At 47.7% G+C, this 24,387-nt stretch overlaps 1 protein-coding gene across 1 annotated transcript in view; it reads left to right on the top strand.

Moving 5' to 3' along the window:
- IGDCC3 (immunoglobulin superfamily DCC subclass member 3) overlaps positions 1 to 24,387 on the top strand; it is a 95,311-nt gene that overhangs the window by 53,436 nt on the left and 17,488 nt on the right. Inside the window, exons 3-7 of the mRNA XM_058033499.1 lie at positions 2,992 to 3,136; positions 5,758 to 5,888; positions 10,332 to 10,469; positions 16,549 to 16,707; positions 24,018 to 24,183. Of these exons, the coding sequence (XP_057889482.1) occupies positions 2,992 to 3,136; positions 5,758 to 5,888; positions 10,332 to 10,469; positions 16,549 to 16,707; positions 24,018 to 24,183 (739 nt within the window). The remainder of the gene's footprint in view (positions 1 to 2,991; positions 3,137 to 5,757; positions 5,889 to 10,331; positions 10,470 to 16,548; positions 16,708 to 24,017; positions 24,184 to 24,387) is intronic.

Here is a 24,387-nt window from a genome sequence, read left to right as displayed (position 1 = left end):
GGAGCATTAATGTGGAGCAATGAGTGTGCATGTGATTTATGTTATTTTTATGACTTGATGACACAAGGAGATGGCAGAGGGAAATTTAATGGGAACAGGGTGGCACTCACTCCTCTGATGATGGTAAAAAAGGCCTGGGGTAGCACCAGTCCCTCCATAGGCACATGGATGCTGCATTGCTGGATGGCAGAGACCGCTGGCAGATGGATTGGTGAGTGCCTCCCCTCTTAGGAGCTCGCGGGTGAATATTGTGATTGCATGTATTTATTTTTAAAATTATTATAGCCATTAGCATAGAAATGAGCTGCAGCTCCCTGGCTGCTGGCCAACCCCACCCGGGCTGACGTGCAGCTCTTCTCCTTGGCGGCTGGAACAAAAGCGCCCGGCTGGTAACGGGGTCCTGCCGCTTGCCATGGGAAGGCAAGTGACAAACAGGAGCCAGCACTCTGCTGCATGAGTTTGTTACAGTCAGTTGGGACGTATATAAAAACCTCACATGGGTCAGCAGAGATTTAGCTCCTCCAGGCAATGCCCTGTGAAGCAGTTGAGCTCCTGTCCCTCTCCTCTCCTTCTCCCCAGTGATTTATTCCCAGGCTGAAAACCCAGTAATCACTCACATTGAAGTTTTGTTGCTGTTTTACAGGAGATGCTCCAAAAGTCTTTTGTCTCTGCAACTGTAAATAAACTTGTAAACCTGTTGTAAAAATAGCATTTTGTAGCTCAGTGCATGAATTTTTAATGCATCTTCTGCAAACCAGCTGGTCTTGGCAAGGGTCACAGTGTTTCCTAGGCATTTAACATAAAACTGTGCTTCAAAGCCACATTATAGTGTCGTCGAAGAGTAATATTTTACTTAACATCCTCATAACTGAATTATTTATAACTTGCCATGTTTTATTCATGATAAATATTAATACTGGTGTCTTTAAGAGTAGAGGTTATTGCTGCAGTTTTACCTATAAGAGGTGATATTATTGAAATAAAGGAATGGCGATGAATTCTTTAGCCAGCAGAGTGAAGTCTGTGCTGGGCTGTTCTCATTCACACCTCCCTCTTTTATCAACCCTGTCAACCACCAGAAAACCTCAGTGCTGAGCATCTGTACATTTGAAAGGAATTTCCCTACAGGCATCTGAATCCCTGCTTTAAAAAAAAATTTTAGAGAGCTTTGTGTCATTCTCAGTAATTCTTGGATTCATTTCTTGGTGAGGGTCCGTAAGCTTTGACTTTGCAACAATGCTCGCCCTGGTCTGGGTCTCCAGCCTTGAAATGTTCTGCAGGCTCCCTTGAACTCCCCTGCTGCAGGCACCCATGGATCCCCCATCTTTTGAAGCATCCCTTGCCACCTTGAAAGCAGCATCACCTGGCGATGAGAGACCTCCTAGCAGCCTTTGGGCTCCTTTCCATGTCTGAATGCTCTGAGCCATGATCAGTCTCATTTCAAGGCTAAATCTATATGAATTGGGTAAATTGCCATTGCACTATTGGGCTCCATCCTATAATCCTATACCAGAGAGGATAATTGCATTGGCTTTTATCTTGGGAAAGAGAAATACAATTTTCTGTGATCTTTCACCTTGTGCTGGTGTGTCGCCATCTGGCTGGAACATTGCGCAGCCACTCCCTGGTCTGGCTCCCAGTGTGGGGCTGGCTGCCCATCCCACCCTCATACGTACAAAACCTTCCCAACCCTGCAACTGTGCAGGGCTGAGGCTTTGCTCCGTGCTACTCCATCAGCTTAACAAATCTGCCATCAGCGGGTTGAGAGCGGTGGTTGCGAGAGCAGCGCAGGTTAATGCAACACATATTTAATGTATGATTGCTAATGGCCATCTCCCATCTGCCTGAGCCCAACTGCAGTTTGCAGATGAATGATTAAGCTGCCCTGACACATAGGCAGCTTGTTCCTTAGCAGACCCACAGTCATTGCACTTGATGCTTGTAAAAGGGGATGAGGTTTCCTTGCTGGGGAGAGGGGTGTCATCGGGCTGGGCAGCAGAGCAGGGAGTTCTCCTGGAGTTTGTTTTGTATGATAATGACAGAGACCTTCCTGTGGATGCAGCACTTTAAATGAATCATGAGCTCAATAACCACTGGGATGTTTATTAGCTTTGAATATGTTTATTGCAGAGTCAACAGGCAGCACCTTCCAATTAATTAATAGTAATGATTACGGTATTATTTATGTAGCTCTAACAGCGTGCCAGAGTGTTTCCACACGGTGGTTACAGCTGTGGCTTGCTGGAACAGGCTGGTCTGTATTCACCCTGCGTGGGCATGCTGGGGCTCATCATTTGCTGTCGGGTGGTCCCAGCCCCAAAAGCCTCGTTTTGCTGAGCTCTTGGCAGCTGCTCTTTCTTTTGGCTGAATCCTTTTTCTCCCCAGCCTGGGGACGTGGCTGTTCTGCTGTGGTGCTGGAAGGCAGAGTATGCAATGAGCAGGAGCACCTGCAAACAGGTGGAAATCAAGGGCTGTATGTTTCACTACGGTATTTTGGCATTCTCCTGCTCTAGTTATTTAAATAACATGAGTTTAGGAGGCAAGCTGTACATATCAGAAGGATATTTACAACAGGTAAGACATTGATGGCAACAGAAAGAATCCATCTCTTTTGATGTGGACTAGGATCCAAAGACTGCTCAAGCTATTGGGAATGACCTCCGGTAAGTGCCAGTGCAGTGTTTGTGTTTCTCGCTGCCCTGGCAGACCTTGTTGAGCACAAGGGTCTTGGAGCAAAGTCTGCTGTTCTGGTTGAGCCAATCATTTCAATGTGCAGAAGCAGGTGGGATACCCAGAACTTCCCACTAGTCTTGTTTTTCCATGCAGAAGGTTAGGCTGCAAGCTGGCCTTCTGCCCTTACATTACATTACAGTTCCATTTGCATTCTGTGGGAAATGAGAGTGTGTTTCTAGGTCATGTAAAGTTGCTGACATCTTCCAGTTGAATCTTTCTTCACATGTGAATAATGTTGTCTCTCTTTTTGTCTTCCAGCAATGTCTGACTTCCACATCCACCCTCAGAATGCAGTGGTGGAGGAAGGTGGTGTTGCAAGATTCCAGTGCCAGATCCATGGCTTGCCTGAGCCAGTCATCCTATGGCATAAGAACAGCATGCCAGTCAACACAGACAATGAAAGGTAGGACATGTCCAAGCCATGTGCTACTGGCCTTTCTCCAGGTGGGAAAAGATGGCCAGACTTTCTATTGCTTCCACAGTGGTGCTCAGACACAGCTAACCTGGGCTAAGGGTCTTGGCCAGTGTTTCTACCATGGAACACTCTTTTATTTAGTGTGTTGTGGCTTTTCTGGTTTGTAGGAGTACTGACATTTCCCAGGAGAAGTAGATAAAGCTGTTAGCTGATTTTGAAGGGCTTACAATGACCGTCTCTGATCAACCCTGCTCCAGGTTTATTTTCCAGCATTGAGACCTGCCCAGCAAGCCTCAAAGAGCTGGGTAGCTTTGGCATCCTTCATCTCTCCATGGCTACATTTTGTGTAACTCTTTCTGAGACAGATCCATGACTTAGGATCTTGCCCATGGGTCCTGGACTCTTGCAAGTGCTGAATTTCACTGTGGCTGCCATTCCCAGGTGGACTCCCTCACGTGTGGCAACTGCGGAGCTCTGCAGAGAGCTTCCCACAGCACCCTGAGCTGCCATTTCCCAACAATCTCCTAAAGAGAAACTCCAGCTGCCTCCCTTCCCAGCCTAGGCCTGGAGCGGCACGTCGCCGCTTCCTGTGTTTGACAGGCGCTCCCTTGGCGTCGGAAGCTCCCTCATTGCCTCAGCAGGTTTGGTGTGCGGGGCAGCGCAGCTGGCAGGAAACGCGTGCCCGCTGCCGGGAGACAATCGCTCACAGCACACCTCGGCACACACTGACGCCCCTGCCTTGGGAATAGGCGAAACCAGGAAGCTGTAAATGTTTTCCTGAAAGCCCCTATTTTTAAAAATGTCAGTTCTGCAGCAGAATGTGGTTGGGTTCTTTGGAGGCAGGAGAAAACACAAGGGCTGGAACAATGCCTGACCTTCTCAGAGTGGCAGTGAACTTACGGTAGAAGGACCCAAGAGGCCCAAATCTGCTGTGGAAAACTGCAACTGTCAGGTTGTTTTTCCTTGCATTTTTCAGCTAAGCTTTTTTTAGCCCAGTGCAAGGTTGATTTGTTGAACTTGATGTCCTCTGAAGGCTTCTTACTCATACAGGTGCTGAACTGGGGACATGGTAGAGCAGAGCCACTGATCCAAGGTGGCATCAGCAGAAGTAAGGGGTGGAGAACTGTGCTGGATGCCTTGTGGCATCCCAGTGAGATGTTGCAGGACAGGTGAAGTTCCCCTGAAGTCCTTCATGCATCACTGATCCTTTGCATTTGAGCCCAGTTGTGGAGATATTCAGAAATGTGGCAGGGACTTCTTTTCTCCAAGGCTGAGGAACCCCAGGGCTGAGAATCCAAGACTTTTCTCCAACCCAGAAAGGTCCAAGCTGTGCTTGTTCCTGCTGCTTCTCCTCTGGGGAAGGGAATTTGCCCAAGCCCTGGAGGATGTAGCCTAGGAACAGTTTCCTTACATTTGTGTCCTGATTTTGAAGAGATTTGGCTTTTTGTAGGAGTAAAGTTATTGGGGAAGTTTTTCATTGTCAGCTCAGTAGATTAATCTCTGACACCAGAGCCTGGGTGATGAGAGTTGCTCCTCTAACTGAATTGGATTTCTGCATTAATCATGCTTGGTGCATTTCTGCGTATAAAGTGTATATAAATTTGTATGCCGAGTCTTGCACTTGGAGGCTTTGAAGGCAGAATAATAGCTTTGGAATTGAATCTTCTAATGCTGTGGGCAGATTGTTAACAAAAATGAAGGCTTCTTGTAGTATAATTCATCCAAAACAATGGGCATTTTAAAGTGCCACAGAGATTGCAATCAACTTGGGGCCGTGTAGAACTGATTGCTGTCGTGCTGCCGCCGACACGGAGCCGCACGTTTGGAGCGCGGCGCGGGGAGCAGGTTATAGGCACTTAACCATATGCTGATATGGAGAAAGATATTCTTCATCTTCCGGACGGAAATGGATTATTAACTCATCACAGTGTAATGACTTACTACCAGCCAATTTAAACAAGTGGTTGCCAAGCAACCTGTAATGTATGTGTACATATATGTGTGTATGCATGCGTGATTTAAATGTGTCTGTGTTTTAAAGATATAAAATATTTATTGATGTTTACATTTACCCGCACAATATTTATTTTAAACATACCTTTTCGTGCATTTGAGGTTTTAAGGTCATATGGATTTGAGTCCTGGGCCTGGAGTGGGGAGCATGGAGCACAGGTTTCTGATGCCTGTCCTTGGTCACTGTGCTTCAGCTGATGAGTGGTAATTCCCATGTCATGATAACTCTAATGTTAGCTGTCTTCACATGCAAATGCACTGCCAGAGCTATTCCACAGCTTAAATAGGAAGCATCCATTTTGTAGCCTTCCAACAAAAATCACCATTTCTCAAAGATGCATCAGGAGATAAATTATTTTCATTTATTCCCCTGTAAAAGAAGACCAGAGGCTCAAGTATCCAAAAAAACCTAAGAACTGATGCAGAAGCAGGCGTGGGCTCAGCCTAAAGAGGTGTTGACATCCTGGTGGTATTGGATGTCTGGGATGGCACTGGGATGCAGGGAGCCAGCCTGCCTCGCCTGGATTGGGTCTGCAGCCTGCTGTCACATCGTGTCCTGCCTTGCAAGCTTTTGATTCTGTTTTCTCTTCCCACAGGTACACGCTGCTCCCCAAGGGGGTTCTCCAGATAACGGGGCTAAGAGCAGAAGACAGTGGGATATTTCACTGCGTTGCCACCAACATTGCTAACGTGAAGTTCAGCCGGGAGGCCCGGCTCACCGTGTCAGGTTAGTGCCAGCTACACTGTCCTGGCTGCCTTCCTGCCTTCTTCCCACTGCTGTTCTGGACCAGGACAGTTTAAGAGAGCTTCAGGCTAACACACTGAGAGGCATTCCTCTGTCCAGCCATAACACCTTCCTTGTTCTGGATTGTTAGTTGTTAAGATCCCCTCCAGTGCGGGACATCCCAGATTCCCTGTGGAAATGGAGATTGCATCTTTGGAGATAACAGGCAGGAGAAGTCTCCCCAGGGATGGTTGAGTGGGTGTTTGTATCTTACATGCAGCCAAAGGTCTTTCCCCTGAGCTGTGATGCTCCTGTCCATCATATACAGGTAATTGTTGGTACCCAGAGCTGGAGGCTTTCCAGCATACATCTCACAGCTTCCCATCACCCTCCAAAACACTGCCTGGCCAGTGGTTCTGGAACAGACTTAACACCTGTACCAAGTGTCATATTAGCCTCTGCTGACTGTAAAAAGGCAGCACGTGTGAAGTGGGGTGAAGCTGAGGGAAGAGTGATGCTATGTATATCAACTCTGATGGGAAAGAAAGCAGGTTAACTGGTTCTGAAAGACCTAGGAGCTTTGGGTACCTGCTACTTATCTGCTTGCTTGATCTGTGCAAACAGTAGCCACATAGAGGGAATAAAGAGCAGTAAATTATCAATGTGGTGAAGTTCTTTGTGTCAGTTTACTGGCCTGAGTTATTATTTCTCACAGGGCAGAAAGCTCTCGTTGTTCTCATCTGACCATCCCTCATTGCAGATGGATATTTTCCAGGTTTCCTGTCCATGAAACATTTGTGGTTTTTTCTCCTCCTTAAAGCAGTCGGATGATGAATATGGGCACCGTGTGTAAGTGTTTGTTGAAGGGTTTGGACCATGCTTCAGTGCCTACACTGCTGTAACTGGACATTTGCATGGAAAACTCATTGCACTGGGTTAAACCTCCATGGAAAAGGTTTATGCTCTGTGGTGTTTGCTAAGAACACACAAATATCTGTTAAATCAGGACAGCAGGTATGTGTTAGCATGTGAACCCTTGGCTTTGGCACGGCAGCAGAGGCTGTGGTGAGCCACAGAGGTGCACGGGGCATTGCTTTGCTGGTGTGGGTGTTGTGTCAGTAAATACTGAGCTAACGTGAGTGCTGCTGTGCACATGGCATTAGGCATGATGGGGTAAGCAGAATTCTTGCAAACCTTTTGTATCTTGGGAATGGTCTCTCTGCTCTTCATGATGGCAGGAGGGCTCCCACTTTTCCCTGCCGGGCAGCAGCTTCAGCCATTGCTTCACCAGCAGAGAAGCACTAGGTCAGCCCCCCTAAGGTTTCCAATCCAAGCCCTGGCTTGGGAGGGAGGAGGGGGTGGTGAGAATGGGCTCTGGAAGCCTGTGCCCTGCAGGGTACTGCCACGGCCCAGCAGGAGAGGAGGAGGAGGGTGGCTGCCCGTGGGGATGAAGGAGCCTGCTTGCAGTGCTCTCCCTCCTCTGCCTGGCGGTGGTGGCGGGGCTGCCAGCAGTGAGCAGCACAGAGATGTCTTCCAGTCCTGCTGATTGATTACTTTCAAGTGCCTGCTCAGCGGAGCTGCTCCCGAGGGGGCTGCCTGCCTCTCTGCACTGACACCTTTCCAGTGTGAGCTGTGGCTCTCTCTGCTGCTGTCCTTTTGATCAAGATCTGGCAGGCGACGCTCCTGTCCCTGCTGGAGTGCCTGTCACTGCTGGCAGTGCTGGGGACCTCCCCATCCTCACTGTGACTGCTGCTGGCAGAGTCCTTGGGGACCACGGTCATCATTAGAGCCTCTTCCCCTTTCAGAATAAATCCCTGTGCTGCCGTGAACCCTGCTGAGCTCCAGCAGCACTCGCCTGCCACGAGTCCTTCATTTTATCACTCTTTCCTTCCTGACCCTGCATCAAAGAGCTGGTCTGATTGAAGAAGGAAACCTCCTCCTTGATGTTGGGACATGGTTGGTCCCTTTGTGCAGTGCTGACATCTGACTTCTCTGTCCCAGTCCCTGCTGGCCCTGGAGCTGTCACTGCTGTGGGTGATGGGCTCAGCAGCAAAGCTACGGGGCCATTCCATGGCCTTTGCAGAAGGTGAGCAGTGGTGGAAATGCCAATTCCAGAGTTGGACAGCATTTGCCCAGACTCAGGGAGCTGAATCCACACTCAAAAACCTGAATATCTAAGACTCAGAATAGAAATCAAAGAATGTGATATTTAAATATTTTGTTGTCAAAGTAGTGTGTTTCATAAATTCTGCTTTGAGCTTGGCTCCCATCTGCTGGTATTCTTGGGTGACCTTGGACAATTCATTTCATTTCTCCGTGTTTTGAAATATTGAAATCGCTATATAATACGCTGATAATACCATATTATTCTAAGCGTGAACATTTAGTATTGTGATTCAGAACAATAAATCTACATGGGTTTTAAAGGCACTCCAAGGTACTGAGGGGAAGGTATTGTTTTTCAGATCTCTTGGGGTTAACCAGCCGGTCATATGAATTTATTGTGCATTCTGGTTCTCATCAAAAAAATCTGCATTTTATGGCTTGCAGTGAAATGCATTTAGTGAGAAAGTCAGCTCTTAAGTCACACTGACACGGTGATTTTTCTTGGATTTTGCCCATTTACACACAAGCTCGGAGTCGCTTTATCGCTCCCTGCTTAGCCCCCGTAGGAACAATTAACAAACGAGCTGCTCTGATCTGTGCTTGCCCTTGGACCACTGTGGAATCCCCCTGCTATGCCCTGATTCCAGCCCCTGAGCTGCTGTGAACGGGTAACACTCAAAAGTGCAGGAAGAAATTGTTTTTCTTGGAGAAAAGCCCCTGTAGATAGATTTTGGTGGATCACTTCCCTGTAACAAGCATTTTGAACATTGGGAATGCTTGAGTTGATCCCTTTGGCAAAGCCCAGCCAGGGCTGTGCTCCCCAGCCCTCCCTGTGCCCCACTCCTGCCTGGGGGCAGATGACCAGCCCAGGTATTTCTCTTTGCAGGTGTCCAGAGCTTTTTTTTACAGCCAGCAGCTGTAAGATTGATGGAATTCCTTAAACACTGCTTTGACCTCAGCAGTTCTGGAGTATTACCCAGCTCTCATCAGAGACAGGGAGGAAGACTAATGCAGAGATTTTCAGTATTCCTGTTTACTGATGGAGAACTGAGAATATCTCTTGGGCTCCTCCTCTCCTGCTTCCAGAAAATGGGAGTAAAGGCTGTGGGGACTTTTGGCTCAGGGATAAGGCACTTTTCAGGGACTCAGGAGATGTGGGTTCAGCTGTGGTATATATAACACAGGATGACGTTTTTGTCCCATGCTGTCATTCTGTCTAGTGAAATGTGTTTCCTTTTGCCTTTCTTGTGCCTGTCTGATGTCCAGGGTCCTTGCATCAGGATTTTGTTCTATTATGGGTCTGCACATCCATCTTGCATGATGGGTTTTATTCTTGGTTGCTGCCACTTGGTGCTACTATAGTGCAAATAAAGGATTAGTGACTGTATCACGAGCAGCAAATATGTCACAGTTGTATCAGTGCAATGAGATGCATCCTCTCCTTGCAGGAAAATGGTAGGAAAAAGTAGGGTGCAGTCATCAGAGAAGTTTCCTCTCAGAAGGCTCCTCAGCAGGAGTCAGGGACTGTTACCTCCATCACTCCTTGTCCCAGGACAGGTCTTTTGAAGCAAGTGACACCAGCAGCAAGAGAGGATGCTCACAGAGACAGAGTTAGGCATTGTGGTCTGTATGGATTACTCTGTGGCTTGAAATGCTGAAAGATAAAGCAACTCCCTAATTTATTTGCATTCCTGCTGTCTTTCATGTTGTGTTTTCCTTATATACCATGCACATCTTCTCTTTGCAGTTCACAGTGCAGTTCCTTCTTTATGTTGCTGATATCCAGGTGTTAACAGGGCTGTTTGTGGCTGGATCATTTCTTAAAGGGTTTTCCCCAGGAATAATCAATGCACACTTAAAATATGTTCAGTGTGACTGTCACACAAACACTGTGCTCCTTTTGTTTCATGTACATCTCAGATTTATTGAGGGTTACACCAGCCACATAATTTAGAATCCTGGAATGGTTTGGGTTGGAAGGACCCTTAAAGATCATCTCATTCCACCCCTGCCATGGACAGGGACACCTTCCACTAGAGCAGGTTGCTCCAAGTCCTTGCCCAGCCTGGCCTTGAACACTTGCAGGGATGGAATCCGCAGCTTTTCTGGGCAGCCTGTGCCAGGGCCTCACCACCCTAACAGGGAAGAATCTCTTCCAAATACCTAAACTAAATTTACCCTCTTCCAGTTTGAACTCATTACTCCTCCTGTGACTACAGCTCCCGATGAAAGAAGATATGTACTTGGAAGAGATGTGCTTAGAGGATGCCTGAAGTCCTTGATGTTCCCTTTAAACAAGAGGCCATCAGAAGCATTCTGACGATGGTGCTGTCGTTGCAGGCTCCCACTCCACCGTGTACAAGGACCCCATGATCCTGGTGGGCCCGGAGAACCTGACGCTGACCGTGCACCAGACGGCGGTGCTGGAGTGCATCGCCACCGGCAACCCCCGGCCCATCGTCTCCTGGAGCCGCCTGGGTAAGCCCTGGGGTCACTGGGGGCTCCTCCTCCTCCTCCTCTCCATTGCCATCATGTGGGAAATAGGTAGGTGCCACTGACTGTTTCATACAACAGCTGATTCACCCTCTCCCTTCCCACAGAAGGTAATTGTAGGCTTGAAGTGCTTTTTATCCTCATGTCTACACTTTGTTTTTTCTCTCTGCCAAGATTCTGTTTTCAGCTGTTAGAGAAGTGGGCTGGTTAAACCTGTAGATGTTTCATGAAAGGTGATAATTTTATCTTTTCTCAAGTGACAGCATCTTCTGCTGCTGCATCAAAAACATCACCACTGTTGGCCTAGAGAAGCAAAATCATACACAAACACATCTTTCACATAAAAACAGACTTAAAAGAAATTTGCTGCCTGTTCAGGGAGTTTTAAAACAATTTTAAGGGGGAGAGAATGTTTAAAGTGTGTCAGAAGCCCTGAAAAAACAAATGCTTGCTGCTGGGGTCCGTGATATGTTTTTAAATCAGAATGGAAACCAGAGACAGTGTCTGATGGCATCCTGCAAGCAAGGAGGAGCAAAGGACTGTGTTTCTCTAAGGTTTATTTTAGGTTCTAACTTTGTGATGATAACTTAGAAACTGTTTTGCTCAGAACAACACTTCCATTGCCCTACAGAAACCTGTGCTGAGTGAAGAGCTGATGAATTTTGTTTTATCTCCCAGAGCTTGTAACTCTGTCTGCTCAGTGGGGTTGGGTTCAGTTGGGATTTCTGGAGATCCTGTGGTCCTCGAGGTCACATCAATTTTGGGATGCTCATCTCCTGGTGTCTCTCAAGGTGGCTGTGAAGCACAAACAGGGATAAGTCTGTCTCATGCTGCTGTGCTGGATGTGGGACTCCACCCCCACAGCTCTCCAAGGGTCATGGTCAGCTCATGGGCAGGGTGATTTCCCACTCCAGAGCTGCCTGCCAGGGAATGAGGACTTGCATCCAATATCAGCTGCACGTTTTCCATGTTTTCCCTCCTTGCATCCTCTAGTGGCTTGTAAAATCAGCCTTTGTATGCCACTAACTGGTATTTTTGCCTCCAGAGCCATAACCATCAGATTGATGCTGTTTTAAAAATTCCCCAGATACTCTATATCACTGGTTTGGTTCTCTTGGACGCAAGACAGTTCTATGTTAGAACTCAACTATAATAAACTACTTTATAATTGCCTTAATTATAAGTGCTTATTGCCTTCTTCAAAACACTTGTCTCTATAGAGCAATGCAATAATGAAGATGTAATAGCACCGTGAAATGTTTGTCTGGATGGTCTGAGCTCAGCATTGCCTTCCACCAAAAATAAATACCCTCTCCGTGCTACTTTGTAGCACAGTGGCAGAATCAGAGCTACTGAATGGGAAACAGATCTTGTTATTTTCCCTTCCCTTCAGCAGGAATGTTTCCTGTCCAAAGCATCACAAGGTCTCGTTTAAGATGACAGTGATCCTGACAGCGACGCGGTGCACGGGCTCTCTGATGACTTGGAGGCTTTGTCATCTTTTTGTAGCCATTTCAGGAGCACTTTCATGTCTCCTTGTCTGTTTGATCACAAGGAAGAAGAGGGGTTTGTGCTGGACAGGGAGGTCCTCAGAGCATCTGTCAGCTCTGGCTTCCTCCATATGAAGGTCTTCTTCCTGAAGTTCCTCCTACAGATAACTCACTCAGCTTAGGAAAAAAATATCTTTAATCCATTTGCAGAAATTAAAAAATCAACAGCCACAAAGTCTTAGAGAGATCCAGCTGATTTAGCAATAGGAATGCCTTAATTCAAGCAAAAAAAGTCAATTCTGTGTGAGCATCTTTCTTGCCTTGTAGAAGTAAGGAAAAGCTGTGGCATTGCTGTTGTGCTGGGACTTTGCACAGGGCACGTTGCCTTTTTGGAAACTCTCTGAGCCCCTTTGCTCACAGTTTTGACATTGTGGCATTTCTTCTGTCAAAAAGGAGCAAAAGAACAATTTTGCTTTCACAGCTTTCTGGTACAGGGGAAAGCAAGCCATAAACACCATTTGCACTTCTTGCTTTGGCTTTGCTAAAACCTGGCCGGTTTTCAGTGGGAAAAGCAGCTAGCTATATTTTGCTTGAAGGAAATCATTCAAATTCTGGGCCAGTTTTTGAGTGTCACACAATCAATTTTGAATTTAATTTCTTTGGGAATATGTTGTAGCCCCTGACCACAAACAGAATTCCTGTGTCTTGCCGTGCATGAAATGTCAACATTCATTAGAGAGCAGGCTCTGAGAGAGATGTAAAATCATTAAGGGTTTGTTCAGGGAAGACAGGGCTTTTCCTTTCAGAGCTACGCACTTCAGGCTTGGACCTGTATGTGTGCGCAAATGAATATCCTGGGCACTTACTGCAAAGCCTTTTGAATGAGCGACGATTTTAATGTATCCTTACCCTTTAACTGACAGGCCACTGAGCTGGCCTCCATAAAAGGTACCAAAGCAGAATAATAAACTATTTAGAGAGATACAGAAAAGTGAGGCGAGAAAGAAAGGACAGTGATTATCTGATAGCGTTATACAGAAGTTGTCAGAAAGGGCCGCACAATGGGAAGGAAATTACTAAAGAGGGAGCCATTCAAGAAGTAAACTATACAACAATTGTAGGAGCCAATTAATTGGTAACTTATTGGACACAGAAGCTTGCAATAGATGGCTGACTGGTTGACAGGAGCACCGTTCCCGTAAGTGTTTAGAAATAATAGAGTAAATTTCACCACTTCACATACTGAATAGTCAACTGTTGCAATGTACTCTAAATATGCTAATCCACAGTGCCCGGTGTCCTCAGGAGCAGGAGACCCATGTGTCTAAAAAGTGGAAGGCTACTATGACACAATACAAAGAATTCACAAAAGACCTAAATGATCAACATTAGAAAGTTGTTACTTTCTTTCTACTTGCTACTTATAAAAGAAAGGCGTTCATGTTGTTGCATATTCATATTGCCTGGCACGTTTTAAGGGGCTCTGTAATTGGTGCTGGTGTGCCAATCACTCGGTTAGCAGGCGGAGAATGGGCTCCAGAAAGCATCACATTCACCTTGGAAAAATAAATAATGGGGCTCCCAAACTGCAGGCATCCTTCATCTAGATTTCACTCCCATGGGGAACCTGAAGTACCTAAAGGAAGGCTGGAGGAGGACTTTTGCAAGGGTGTGCAGTGATAGGACAAGGTGGAAATGGTTTTAAGCTGAAAGAGGGTAGATTTAGATTGGTTGTTAGGAAGAAATTCTTCCCTGTGAGAGTGGGGAAGCCCTGGTGCAGGTTCCCCAGAGAAGCTGTGACTGCCCCATCTCTGGAAGTGTCCAAGGCCAGGTTGGCTGGGGCTTGGAGCAACCTGAGGTAGTGGAATGTGTCTCTGCCCATGGAAGGGGGATTGGAACAAGATGATCTTTATGATCCCTTCCAAACCAAACCATCTTATGATTCAGTGAAGTCTCTACTTGTCTATAGCCAGAGCATCTTTTGGGAACATCTCCCATTTGGAGAATGGTCTCCTTGATTAATTAGAGGTCACTCTGCTCTTCACAAGAGCTGAACCTCCCCCTTTTGTCCTCATCAGCTGAGGGATCGAAAGAGAAAACCTGTCAGGCATTTCCCTCCAGACTGGCCTTTTTTCAGCCCTCAAATTTTCTGCTTTTGACTTCTTTAAAAGAAGCAGAAGGTCATGTTAAATGAGCAGTGGTTTCAAGCCTGCCTGGGTTCTGACAGCTCTGGGAACTGAGCAAGTGTTGGCTTTTGCAGTCTTTCAGATCTCCTCCATGAAGAGATGACTTAGTGGTGGCAGGTGATGCCAGGAAGGTGGATTTGCAGGGTTTGGATTGCCTGATCCAAACCATTCTTCAGGTCTTCCTGTAAAGAAAACAGGGTTAAAATAAATAGCAACCCTTGCAAAGCAGGTGTGAGTCCCTCAGCACAGCGGTTCTGCAAAGTGCTGAGCTTTCAGGATGCAAGGAATTTCTTGTGTAAACACTCTGTATTATTTATATGTGTTGTCAGTGTTTGTAAGTTGGAGTAGATATTAGCTGAAGACCTTCTAGCTGACTGCAGGATGGCTCAGGCTGAGGGAGGCACAGAGTGAGAAGGATGGAACAGACTGGGAAAGCAGAGATGTTTCTGTAGAAGTCCTTTTCAGTGCTTTTGGAAAAGGAGGGGTTGAGTGAGAAGTGTCTGAGGTGATCAGGCACAGTGATTTTTGTTGGCTGTTAGAGGTGGCCACACTGACCCAAATGGCAGATCCAGCAAGGCTTCTGAGCTTGGAGGGCTTTGTTCTCCAGGGAAATGAAAGATGTGTGGACAGGAGATGTTTCCTCAGACCACCAGACTTCTAATAGCTGGAACTGGAGAGATAACTGAGGGCATATTGATACTGGTATTTGGACTGGGTGGTGGGGAGGTGGGAGCACCTGCTGCAGGCTGAGTCTCTGCATGCTAAAATGATGGAGGACATTATAAATAATACAGTAAAACTGCTGACATTCAAGTCCCATTTCTGTGGTATTTCTCAAGGCACTGAGGTGATGAAGGATCCAGGTGTGACCACTTCACATCTTTCACTGGTCCCATCCCTCCCTCAAGAGAGAGATTTGATTTTTACACCTGTTGTAAATACAGACTTCTGAAAGGTCTAACTTAAAAGATGAAATCAAGTTCAATTTGGATTTAATTCAGACCTCTTTACACTTCAGTTCAAATGCTGTTTGGAAGGAATGGTTCCTTGTTATTGCTCATTAAATGTGGGACTGGTCATGTTTTACTGTCCTTTTTATGACTGAGCCATTTACTGCAGCGGTGGCTTGGCCAGCAGTGTGATTCTTTAATGACATTGTTTTTCTGTCTCTAAAAGATCCAAGCATTTTTCTTTGCAATGCAAATAATGAAGAGGTCTGGCATTTCCTGTCTAATGAAGCAATGAAACTTTAAGCTTCAAAATTTCCTGAAAAACATGAGTATGGAAGTCTCATGGGGAGGCCAGGTGGGGCCATCACCAGGGCTGGTTCTTGCTTCTCTGGTTTCTGTAGGTTCTTTAAACTCCTCCATGAGCAAACTTGAGAGAACTGAATCCCTGATTCCTGTCTGATGAAAGGGTGCTCCCTTTAACTGCTCCTCCAGTAAAACTCCCCTGCCTTGCCCCTCTGCTCAGATACCCTGACATGTGCTAGGCCTGATTTAGAGCTGCCTTTGTCAGACAGTGTCTTAAAACACAAATCAATGAAACAATAGAAAGCAATAGCCTGATACTAATGAAACACATTGTAATTAGAGGTGGCTGGGAATTTTCCAGAGAAAATAGGATAAAAGTGAATTCCCTGATACTGAACTATTTCATGTGCCTCATATCCAGCACTTGGGGTGGGGGCAGCCCTTTTCAGTTGCCCTTCCAAGCCACAGTAAATGAGATCTAACCACCAGCTGAGAGACCAGCTCCTCAGCCTTGAGCTAGTGTGTGTTCAAGGGCCAAGGAATCAAAAATCCAGGGTTCTGTTACTTGCAGAAGCCATAAAAATCCATCAAGGGTTAACAGGTAAAGTGTTGTAACTTCTGGGTGAGGTAATCTGCAGGTCATAAATTCCTGGTGGCTGGGAAAGTGCATCAGGGAAGCACTGGAGTAGGTTAGCTCGACTTCTTCATGAAGCCTTTCTGTTGGAAATAGGCTATTGAGCTAAGTGGATCCCTGCTCATTCTAATGGAAGAACGCAGGTAATGGCTCAGAGATGATTTAACTTGGTTTAACCACTCTGTTGAACTGTGTTCTGGGTACTTCATCTTAATCTGAACACACGGTTGAAAGCTTTCACTTTTCCTGTGGTGGTACTTTGGGTTTTTAAGCAGCAAAGAGTGATTTGGGGCAAACATGTAAATAAGGATCTGATTTCTGCAGAAGGCAGTTCTGATAAGAGCATCAGCTAAATCCTATTGACTTTACTTGGCACATGGCAGTAGCAGAACATGGCACCACTCCATCAGTACTTAGATTGGATATCACTGAGGGCAGTGCCCTGGAGAACCTTGCCCAAAGGTCCAGAATGTGACTCTTGTCCTTCTCCCCTTCTTTCAGATGGGCGCCCGATTGGCGTGGAGGGGATCCAGGTGCTGGGCACAGGAAACCTCATGATCTCGGACCTCACGGTGCAGCACTCTGGCATCTACGTGTGCGCCGCCAACAAACCCGGCACGCGCGTGCGCCGCACGGCGCAGGGCAGCCTCGTCGTGCAAGGTGAGCCCTGGCACCCCGAGGGCTTGGGGTGGACAGGTCCTGACTTCACTCCTCTGGTGGTACCAGGCAAAGCACTTCTTTCCTAGACATGTGGTTTCCCAAGTGAGGGTGAGTCTGTGTCCCACGCAGGTGAGTCACAACCAGGTGTGGTTCAACTGAGGCATCAGCTGTTCGGGCTACAGTGATCTCTCACCCCATCACAGGCATTGGCTTAGCAGACTCTGGTTGTTACTTGTTACCATACTTGTGCATCTCAGCAGAAAGCCTGAATTCATCAACCAAATTTGTCTCATGGACCTTAGTGATACAAGGACATGGTCACTGTTCTCATACTGGATGCCTCTGAATGATAGATATGACTCCTGCGGTGATATGCAGCACTGGATACCACTCACAGAGTATTGCTTTCCAACTGAAATGGCACCAGTAAGTCTAAAACCATTTCCAAAAGGTCTGTGAGACTGTTTCATGTAGCAGTTGACACTAAGTCTGAGCCAGTTGCCAGGACCTAGTGAAGCACCCTTTGGGGGCTGTGCCCATGGGATACAGGTTGCTCTTCTTCCTGCAGCAACTGTCCTGAAATGCTACTTGTAAAGGGCAGTTCAGCCCAAAGTAGAGATCAGCACTAGGGAAAGCACACAAATCCCTTCCACATGCTCCATGAGACCAGTCTCCATGGTGAGGGGAGCCAGGCAAGCATTTGAGAAGGCAAACCCAGCTGGCAGCTCGCTCTGAATGGCAGCAATCCGCCCCTGATTACAGGCACTCACCTCCTCTTCAAGCTAGTCCACTTAAAGCATCTCACGCTCTCATCAGTTCACTCATTAACTATTGACTGATGATATCCTGAATCTAAAATTACACACCTCCTGCCGGAGCTGCTAATTGAACCTTTCTGCTGCTGATGGGGAAAGTGCCCTGCTCCAGCCCTGATGCTCACCCTGCTCCAGCCCTGGTGTCCCCGGCAGATCGCGGGAGTCACAGGCAGTGATCCCGGAGGAGCAGTGTGGAAAGGGGTAGAAAGGGCTGCCTGTGCCTCCCGAGCCCCAGGTGCTGATCAGACAATGAGACAAGGTGAAAACTCACTGTTTCTATTGCTCTTGGATTTCTGGGTGAGCCGTGCAATGAGGGGACCTCCCAGCTGGCACAGCTATGAATCCCCTTATTAAGAAACACCAACCCCAGCATTAAAAGCAACCTCTCTGTACTGATACAAACCCTTTAGAGCTGCTGCAGGACAGCTCTGCACATAGTGCATGTAGGAGATGTCTCCTAAGCCCAAATGCCAAGCTGATGTCCAGGAGACAGGGAGACAGACCCAAAACAATTTACTTGGAAAATCAATGAAGTTTTAAAAATTCAGCTATTGAATATGGTTGGCTGCACTTGTTAGCAACTGAATGAGAGGGTGAAAGGTAGCACAACTTCTCATTACTACAGATAGCAGTTTTTAGTCTTTTTGGAGATTTGAGCATCAGCTCTTGAGCAACTGGTCTAGTGCTGGAGTTCAACTGATGTAGAATTACTGTGGATTTTCTCCTGGCAAGCCAAGATGAGAATTTGTCCCTAAAATGTCTCTCAAGGGCCATAGGAGCCCAGTCTTTCTGTGGAAGCAAGATGCTCCTGCATTCAGCATCAGCAGAGAAGCTGGCAGTGGTGTGGAGAAGTGTGGCCAGTGTGTCCTTGGAGTAACCCTTAGACAGGACCTGCAGTGCCCAGGACCCCAACCTGTATTGCCCACCCTTAAAATGCTTCATGTCTTTTAGGGGAATGTTCCCCAAGCAGGGTAGGGGCAGACCCTGGCCAGGCAACTGAGCTCATCCCAGGTTTGCCCACTCTCCCTCTGGAAGCAGTTTTTCCTGCCTCTGCATCTCATTTTGCCTGAATTTTCCAGCTGAGAGGTACAAATGATTGCTGTTCAGGTTCATCTGGGAAGAAAACAGTGATAATGACTGACATGGGAGACTGTGGGTTTTATCTTTGTCAAGATGTCAGCGATGCAAATTACATCCGTAAAGAGAAGAAAAGCAAAGAGCGGGCTATCAAAAGCCTGGTTGGAGAGGAAGTTAGCACAGGGCTAGGACAATACGGCATCCTCAAAGCACACCAGGCCAGGTACTTGCTGCCTTTATGCAGGGGCCCTTGAAGTGCCTAGAGGCACAAATTAACTTGCCCCAGTCTTTTGAAGGCGGGACGTTTTATAGGTGGGAAACTGTAGGAGAAAAGGCGATGTTTCCTGTTGTAAGGCAAGGAGTTAGCAGGAGGCTGGAACTGAGACCACGTCCTCCCTCCTGCTGCCAGCAATGGTCCTTGTCCCATCCAACAGTTTCATGGGCACAGGTGTCCCAACACAGGGCTCTGCTCTTCCTCCAGCAATAATGTCCTTTCCATTGCAGATTTTCCTTCAGATTATTATCTTCCTGGGAATTCCTCCTCCCTCCAGAGGAGAAGGCGTCAATCCCCCACTCCTTCCCTCCCTACCCTCCCTTGGCCATTTAGGCTCCTTTGATCTCTTTTGTAAGGTTCTCACACAAGAAAGTTTCCATTTTCCCTTCAGATCCCAGCGCAGCCATTTGAATATTGCTTTGTGCTGGGCTTCCAATGAAAGTCTCACGGGGGGAGTTGTCGAAGGGCCGAATGCGGCGCCGACTGAAGCCAAGGGTGTGCGTGTGTGTGAGGCGAGGGAAGAGCAGGCTTCAGTGGCAAGGGAAAAAATATATCAAAGCACTTTCCCTCTACCTCCTGTGCAATCTTTTGTGCTTTATTATGTGTTTGGTGTCATAACAAACTGATGGGCTGTGAATGGCCAGATGGTCACCAGTGTTCTCCACTCCACGCTTCATTTCCTCCTGAAAGCTATGCAGAAAAATGAGATCCCATCTCATAAATGAGGGCCCATCTTAAGGACATGGGTTTGAAGGCTCTGCTGACAATGCCTGCCTTGTTTGCCTTGCTTGCTGTTGGCAGGACTGGGCAGCGCTCCTTGGTCCAGCAGTTCCGGCGACTGCTGCGCTTCCTGATGTTTCTTCCATCGTTCTTGCTCGCTGCCATCACAAGCCTTGGCTGGGGCTGGAATTCAGCAGCACATGTATTGCAGATGCTGTGGTTTAGGCTTGGCTCTGTGGTACTTGGTTTGTCCTTGAGTTTAGCCCTGAATTCATTCTGCAAACCAGCTTCAGTATGTGCTGTGTGAGTCAGTGTCCCCCATGGAGCAGTTCCCTTCCTGTCCACATTTTCCTTCTCAAGAAAAGCCACCACACAGGGACAGGTGGGCACTCAAATCTTGTCTGTCAGGATGCTGGAGTGAGCTGGGGTGTCTCATCCCTGTGGACCATTCTTCCAGGACCACACTTGTGGGTGACATGGGAACATAACATGCTGCCCTGGAGCTCCAGCCTGCACCTTGCTGGGACAAGAATTTCATGAGGGCTGAAAGGAAGGCTCCATGACAGCCTGCTTGAGGGTCCTCTGCCTGTTTTCCAGGGGACATGGGCACAGTTTCCATCTTGGGCCCTTCCAGTCCCATCAGTGCTGCTGTAAGTTATTCAAGTAAATATCTGAGTATCCCCTAGAGTGAAGAGAGAGAAGCCGAGTGAGCAGCAATTGTCTTAAATCTCCTGTCACCATTTGCTGTGCTTGAGTGACTTCCCCATTGACCTGACTTCTCCTTTATACCCTTACTGTGGGTGCCAGTAGCCTAATTTATGAGGTTTTGTTATTTCCATGTTATTCTTCATTCTCTTCACCCCAGCCTCCCTTCCCAACCCTGCCACTCCGTTCAACTTGAGAATTAATGACACTTCCTACTGGGATGCAAGAGGCACGGGTTGGTCTGGCACCAGAGCATTGGCTGTCACTGCTCCCTTAACCTTAGGATCTCCTCAGTGATCCTTGGGACCTTCTGTGAGCCATCAGGCACTGCCATAAGCACCACACCACAACCGCACAGCAAGACAGCAAAGCTCCCTGATATCTTGGGGGACACGCTGGTTGCTGGTCCCTGCTGGCTTGTCCCAAAAGAGATGGAGCTCATTGGGGTCTCCTGTTAGAAGCTGCTGTTGCAGTGCATCTCCATGCTATCACAGTTTGCTGAGCACAGTAAAAGCTACTGAATCACTTTGTTAATGATTCTGGGGGTGGTATTAAGTGTTATTGCTTTTTGATACCAATGTCATGCTTTAAATATTCATTAAAAATGCATGATCCCCTCCCTCCCATTAAGTCCTGAATAATCAATGCTCTGGTTTCTTCATACTTCACAAGCCAGGGCTGGATCCTGCCCACTCCTCCTTGCCACGTTTGAATCCTCTGCTCTTAACAGTGATCTCTATTAGTATCTTTATTAAATCTTAATGGAGGACTGAGAAACGCTTGCTCTGGCTGCCTGTGATGGCCTTTTGGCACGTAGTGTGGAAGGGGCAGAGGTGTTCAGGCCACTGCGCCTCCATGCAGGGTGGGATGGGCCCTGGCAAGATGCTCTGTTAATTATGAGTGATGAGGAGGGTGAAGGGCTGGCAGTGGGCAGGGCTTGGCTGAAGACAAGGCTGGCAGTCAGCAGGGTTGGCTCCTGCTCCTTCCCCACTAACCCAGGCATACTCTTGGATCCTGTCAAAATTGTTTGGAAGGGCAGGGGAGAGGACCTGGGAGAGGAGAGGAGATGGTTTTCTGCCCAGGAAAGGAGCTATTTATCCTGAGACCACACACCAGCAGTTTCCTGAGGGCACCTTCCTCAGAGCACTGGTTATGAACACAGGTTGGGTGCATCCTGGTCCGGGTAGCAGAGGGACACCCTCTCAATCCATGTCCTTTAAACTCCATCTGTTCCCAGACCATGTCCTCTAACTCCATGGGTTTCTGTGTTCACCTGGGCCATTTTGGTACTACAACTTCACACTGAGACCTCAATAGGACAGAGCAATATCTGGGGAAAGCCAGGAAGAGCAGAACAGCGGAAGGGCAATCTATGTCTTGCAGTGAGGGATGCCGTGGAACAGGGGACAGCTCGGCACAGCAGAGGCGGGATCTTGCTCCCCAGAGAGTTAAAGTAAGTTAGGCAGGGGCTGGGGTTGTGTTTAGCAAGGCTGCAAAGAGAAGGGATGGCAGAGGGGAGCAGGGACCCGAGGCACCCGCGGGCCATGGCACCAAGCAGCGTGACTGGCGCCGAGCCAGCGGCCGCAGCTGCGCGTTCGTTACCCCGAGTCACACGCGAGCCCCTCCAATTACTGCCTCTTGACACGGGCTAATAAGGGAGGATAAGGAGAGCCGGCGGCTCTACAAGGGTTATGCCGGATGCTTCTTTCCATATTTCAACTTTGTTTCTGCTGAACAAACGGTGGGTTTGAGATTTGATGAAGCGAGCGGGAGGCAGAGGCAAAAAGCCAAGAGGATCTTTAATGAAGCTGCAGCGAGGAGCTGGAAGGTGGCTGTGCCCTTCCTTGGCATCGTGGGTTTGCACCTGCGAGTGCTGCGGGTGCAGCTCGGCAGCCCAGATGAAAGCAGGGAGGTGCACAGCCACTTGCAAAATAATTGCTCCTGCAAAACTGCGCCAGCACAAAGCGGGGGGCAGGAGGCTGAGGAAAATCAAGTCTCTAATGCTCTCACTGTACACCACAAAGGGGCCATTCATGGCAGGGATGAGGGGTTTTCCCCCTGTTTATCCTTGCTTCCAACTTTTATTGAACCCATCCTGAGTTTTGTTTTAATCTGTAAGTCTAGAGCAAAAACACAGAAGGGAAGTAAAAGGGCAAGAGATTGATTGGCACATGGGGAAGTTTAGCAGGAGGTTCTGGAAGTACGTGTCCATTGGGTTGCTGGGATCAGGTTCATTAGTGGAGCCGAGCGCTGACAGCGGTGGCCTGACAATAAACTCTGCTGGCGGATACCCTGTACCTGTAACATAAGTCAGACCTGCCATGCTCCACTTCCCTCTGATTATTAAAAATGAAGGAGGGGGCTCCTTCAAGGGGGATAGGCTATGCAATGAATTCTTCTGTATTCCTGCTTGGAGGACTTAGAATCTGCACAACTGGACTTTTACTCGCACACAAGCGCCTGTCCCTGCAGTTTGGCCGTGTTACCTCTTCCCTTACTGGCACACAGCTGAGAAAGACCTTTATCCCCCCAAAATGCTGCAGGAAACCCCAAGGGATGTTTTGGCCATGCTCAACTCTTGCATCCCCACCTGCAGCCTGAGAAATATCCTCCTCAGTATATTTCTCTAGACCAGTTTGCTCCCTTCTCCAATCCCTACATCTCTGTTCATGGTACAGCCACCAACCCCAGGCTTAGAAAACGCCAGTGAGCGGCTCTGAATGTGTCTGAATAATCTTTCTTTTGTCAAAAAAATTTAATGTCAGCCATCCGTTATGTGATGTTAGTCAGTAAATTTATTATGGAGCTGTGCCTCTTATCTGTTTGTCTTCATTGTGTCTGCTGCCGGTTCCACCTGATTTTAGGTTTCAGTAGCAACATGCAGTATATTTATCACTTTGCCCTTTGAAGCAGAACTGCTTGAATAATCTCACCTATTTGGCAGTGTCTGTCAGGTCCTGCTTTCTGTAGGCTGAAACGGTGGTTTATTCTCATAAATTATTTTAAATCTAATTTGAGCTGCTGGAAGGAAGAGATCGCATTCTGTTTAAAAATGTTACTGCCAAAGGTGAAAACGTTTGGTGGCAAGGTGAGCAGCAGTTACAGGCATGGTGTAGTCTTCTGCAAGGCTTGGCAGGACCCCAGAAGTCCCAGGCTGAAGGTCTGGAGACAAAAGGTTCCCTAATCTTCTGCTGACAGGAAAAATTGGCAGCAAATCTGATATTTACTGCAGAGAGAACATCCTGCCAGATTGCTGTATGATATCCATACATTTCTTTCCATTTCAAGCAGTTTGCTAAAGCCATTCAGGTCCTTTAGACACAGCCAGGGTGTTGGTTGAGCTCTGCTGTTGAGCAAACAGCACATTCTCCCGAGCTGCAGCACGGGGGTCGCTTTCCCTGGGAGACCAGGGAGAGGTGAAGGAGCTTAAACCTTGGTCCTGTTTGCCTGAACCATGCAGGACTCATCTCAGCTTTCTGATCCGGCCTTCAGGTGCCTCCTGTGAAGCCATGACTGTCAGGGTGGGCAACCAAAAGGCAGTTTTGCAGTGCTTACAGACACACCATCCAAACCAGAGTTATCTGCTGCCTGTGCTGTGGGCTGGACAAGTATTCCACGTTCCGGGGCAGTCAAGGCTTATTGACAAGGTGGTTTTTTGTACCAGGATAAAGTGGGATCATCAGGACTTTTCTCACCCTCTTTCTCCTTCCTCCTCTCAGCCCCAGCAGAGTTTGTGCAGCATCCCCAGTCCATTTCCAGACCCGTGGGGACTACTGCCATCTTCACATGCGTGGCCCAAGGGGAACCCCCTCCCCAGATCACGTGGCTGAGGAACGGGCAGATCCTGGAGACGAGCGACCACATCAAGCTGAAGAACAACAACAGGTAGGTCCTGGTGCACTGGGCTCTGGCACTGCTGTGGAAATGGGAGTGGGAGAGATGCTGGATTGCTTTCTATATAGCAAAGAGCCGATGGGAAGGTGGCAGTGTTCTGAAGCAGATCTGTGAATTCAACTTGGGCTTTGATAAACTAAAACACTGTTCCAGTCCTGCTGGCTGCACCTTACAGTATTACAGTTTGGTGCTCCA

This window comes from Melospiza georgiana, chromosome 13 (genome assembly GCF_028018845.1).
Source record: "Melospiza georgiana isolate bMelGeo1 chromosome 13, bMelGeo1.pri, whole genome shotgun sequence".
Taxonomy (NCBI): domain Eukaryota; kingdom Metazoa; phylum Chordata; class Aves; order Passeriformes; family Passerellidae; genus Melospiza; species Melospiza georgiana.
This window is presented reverse-complemented; position numbering and strand designations above follow the sequence as displayed.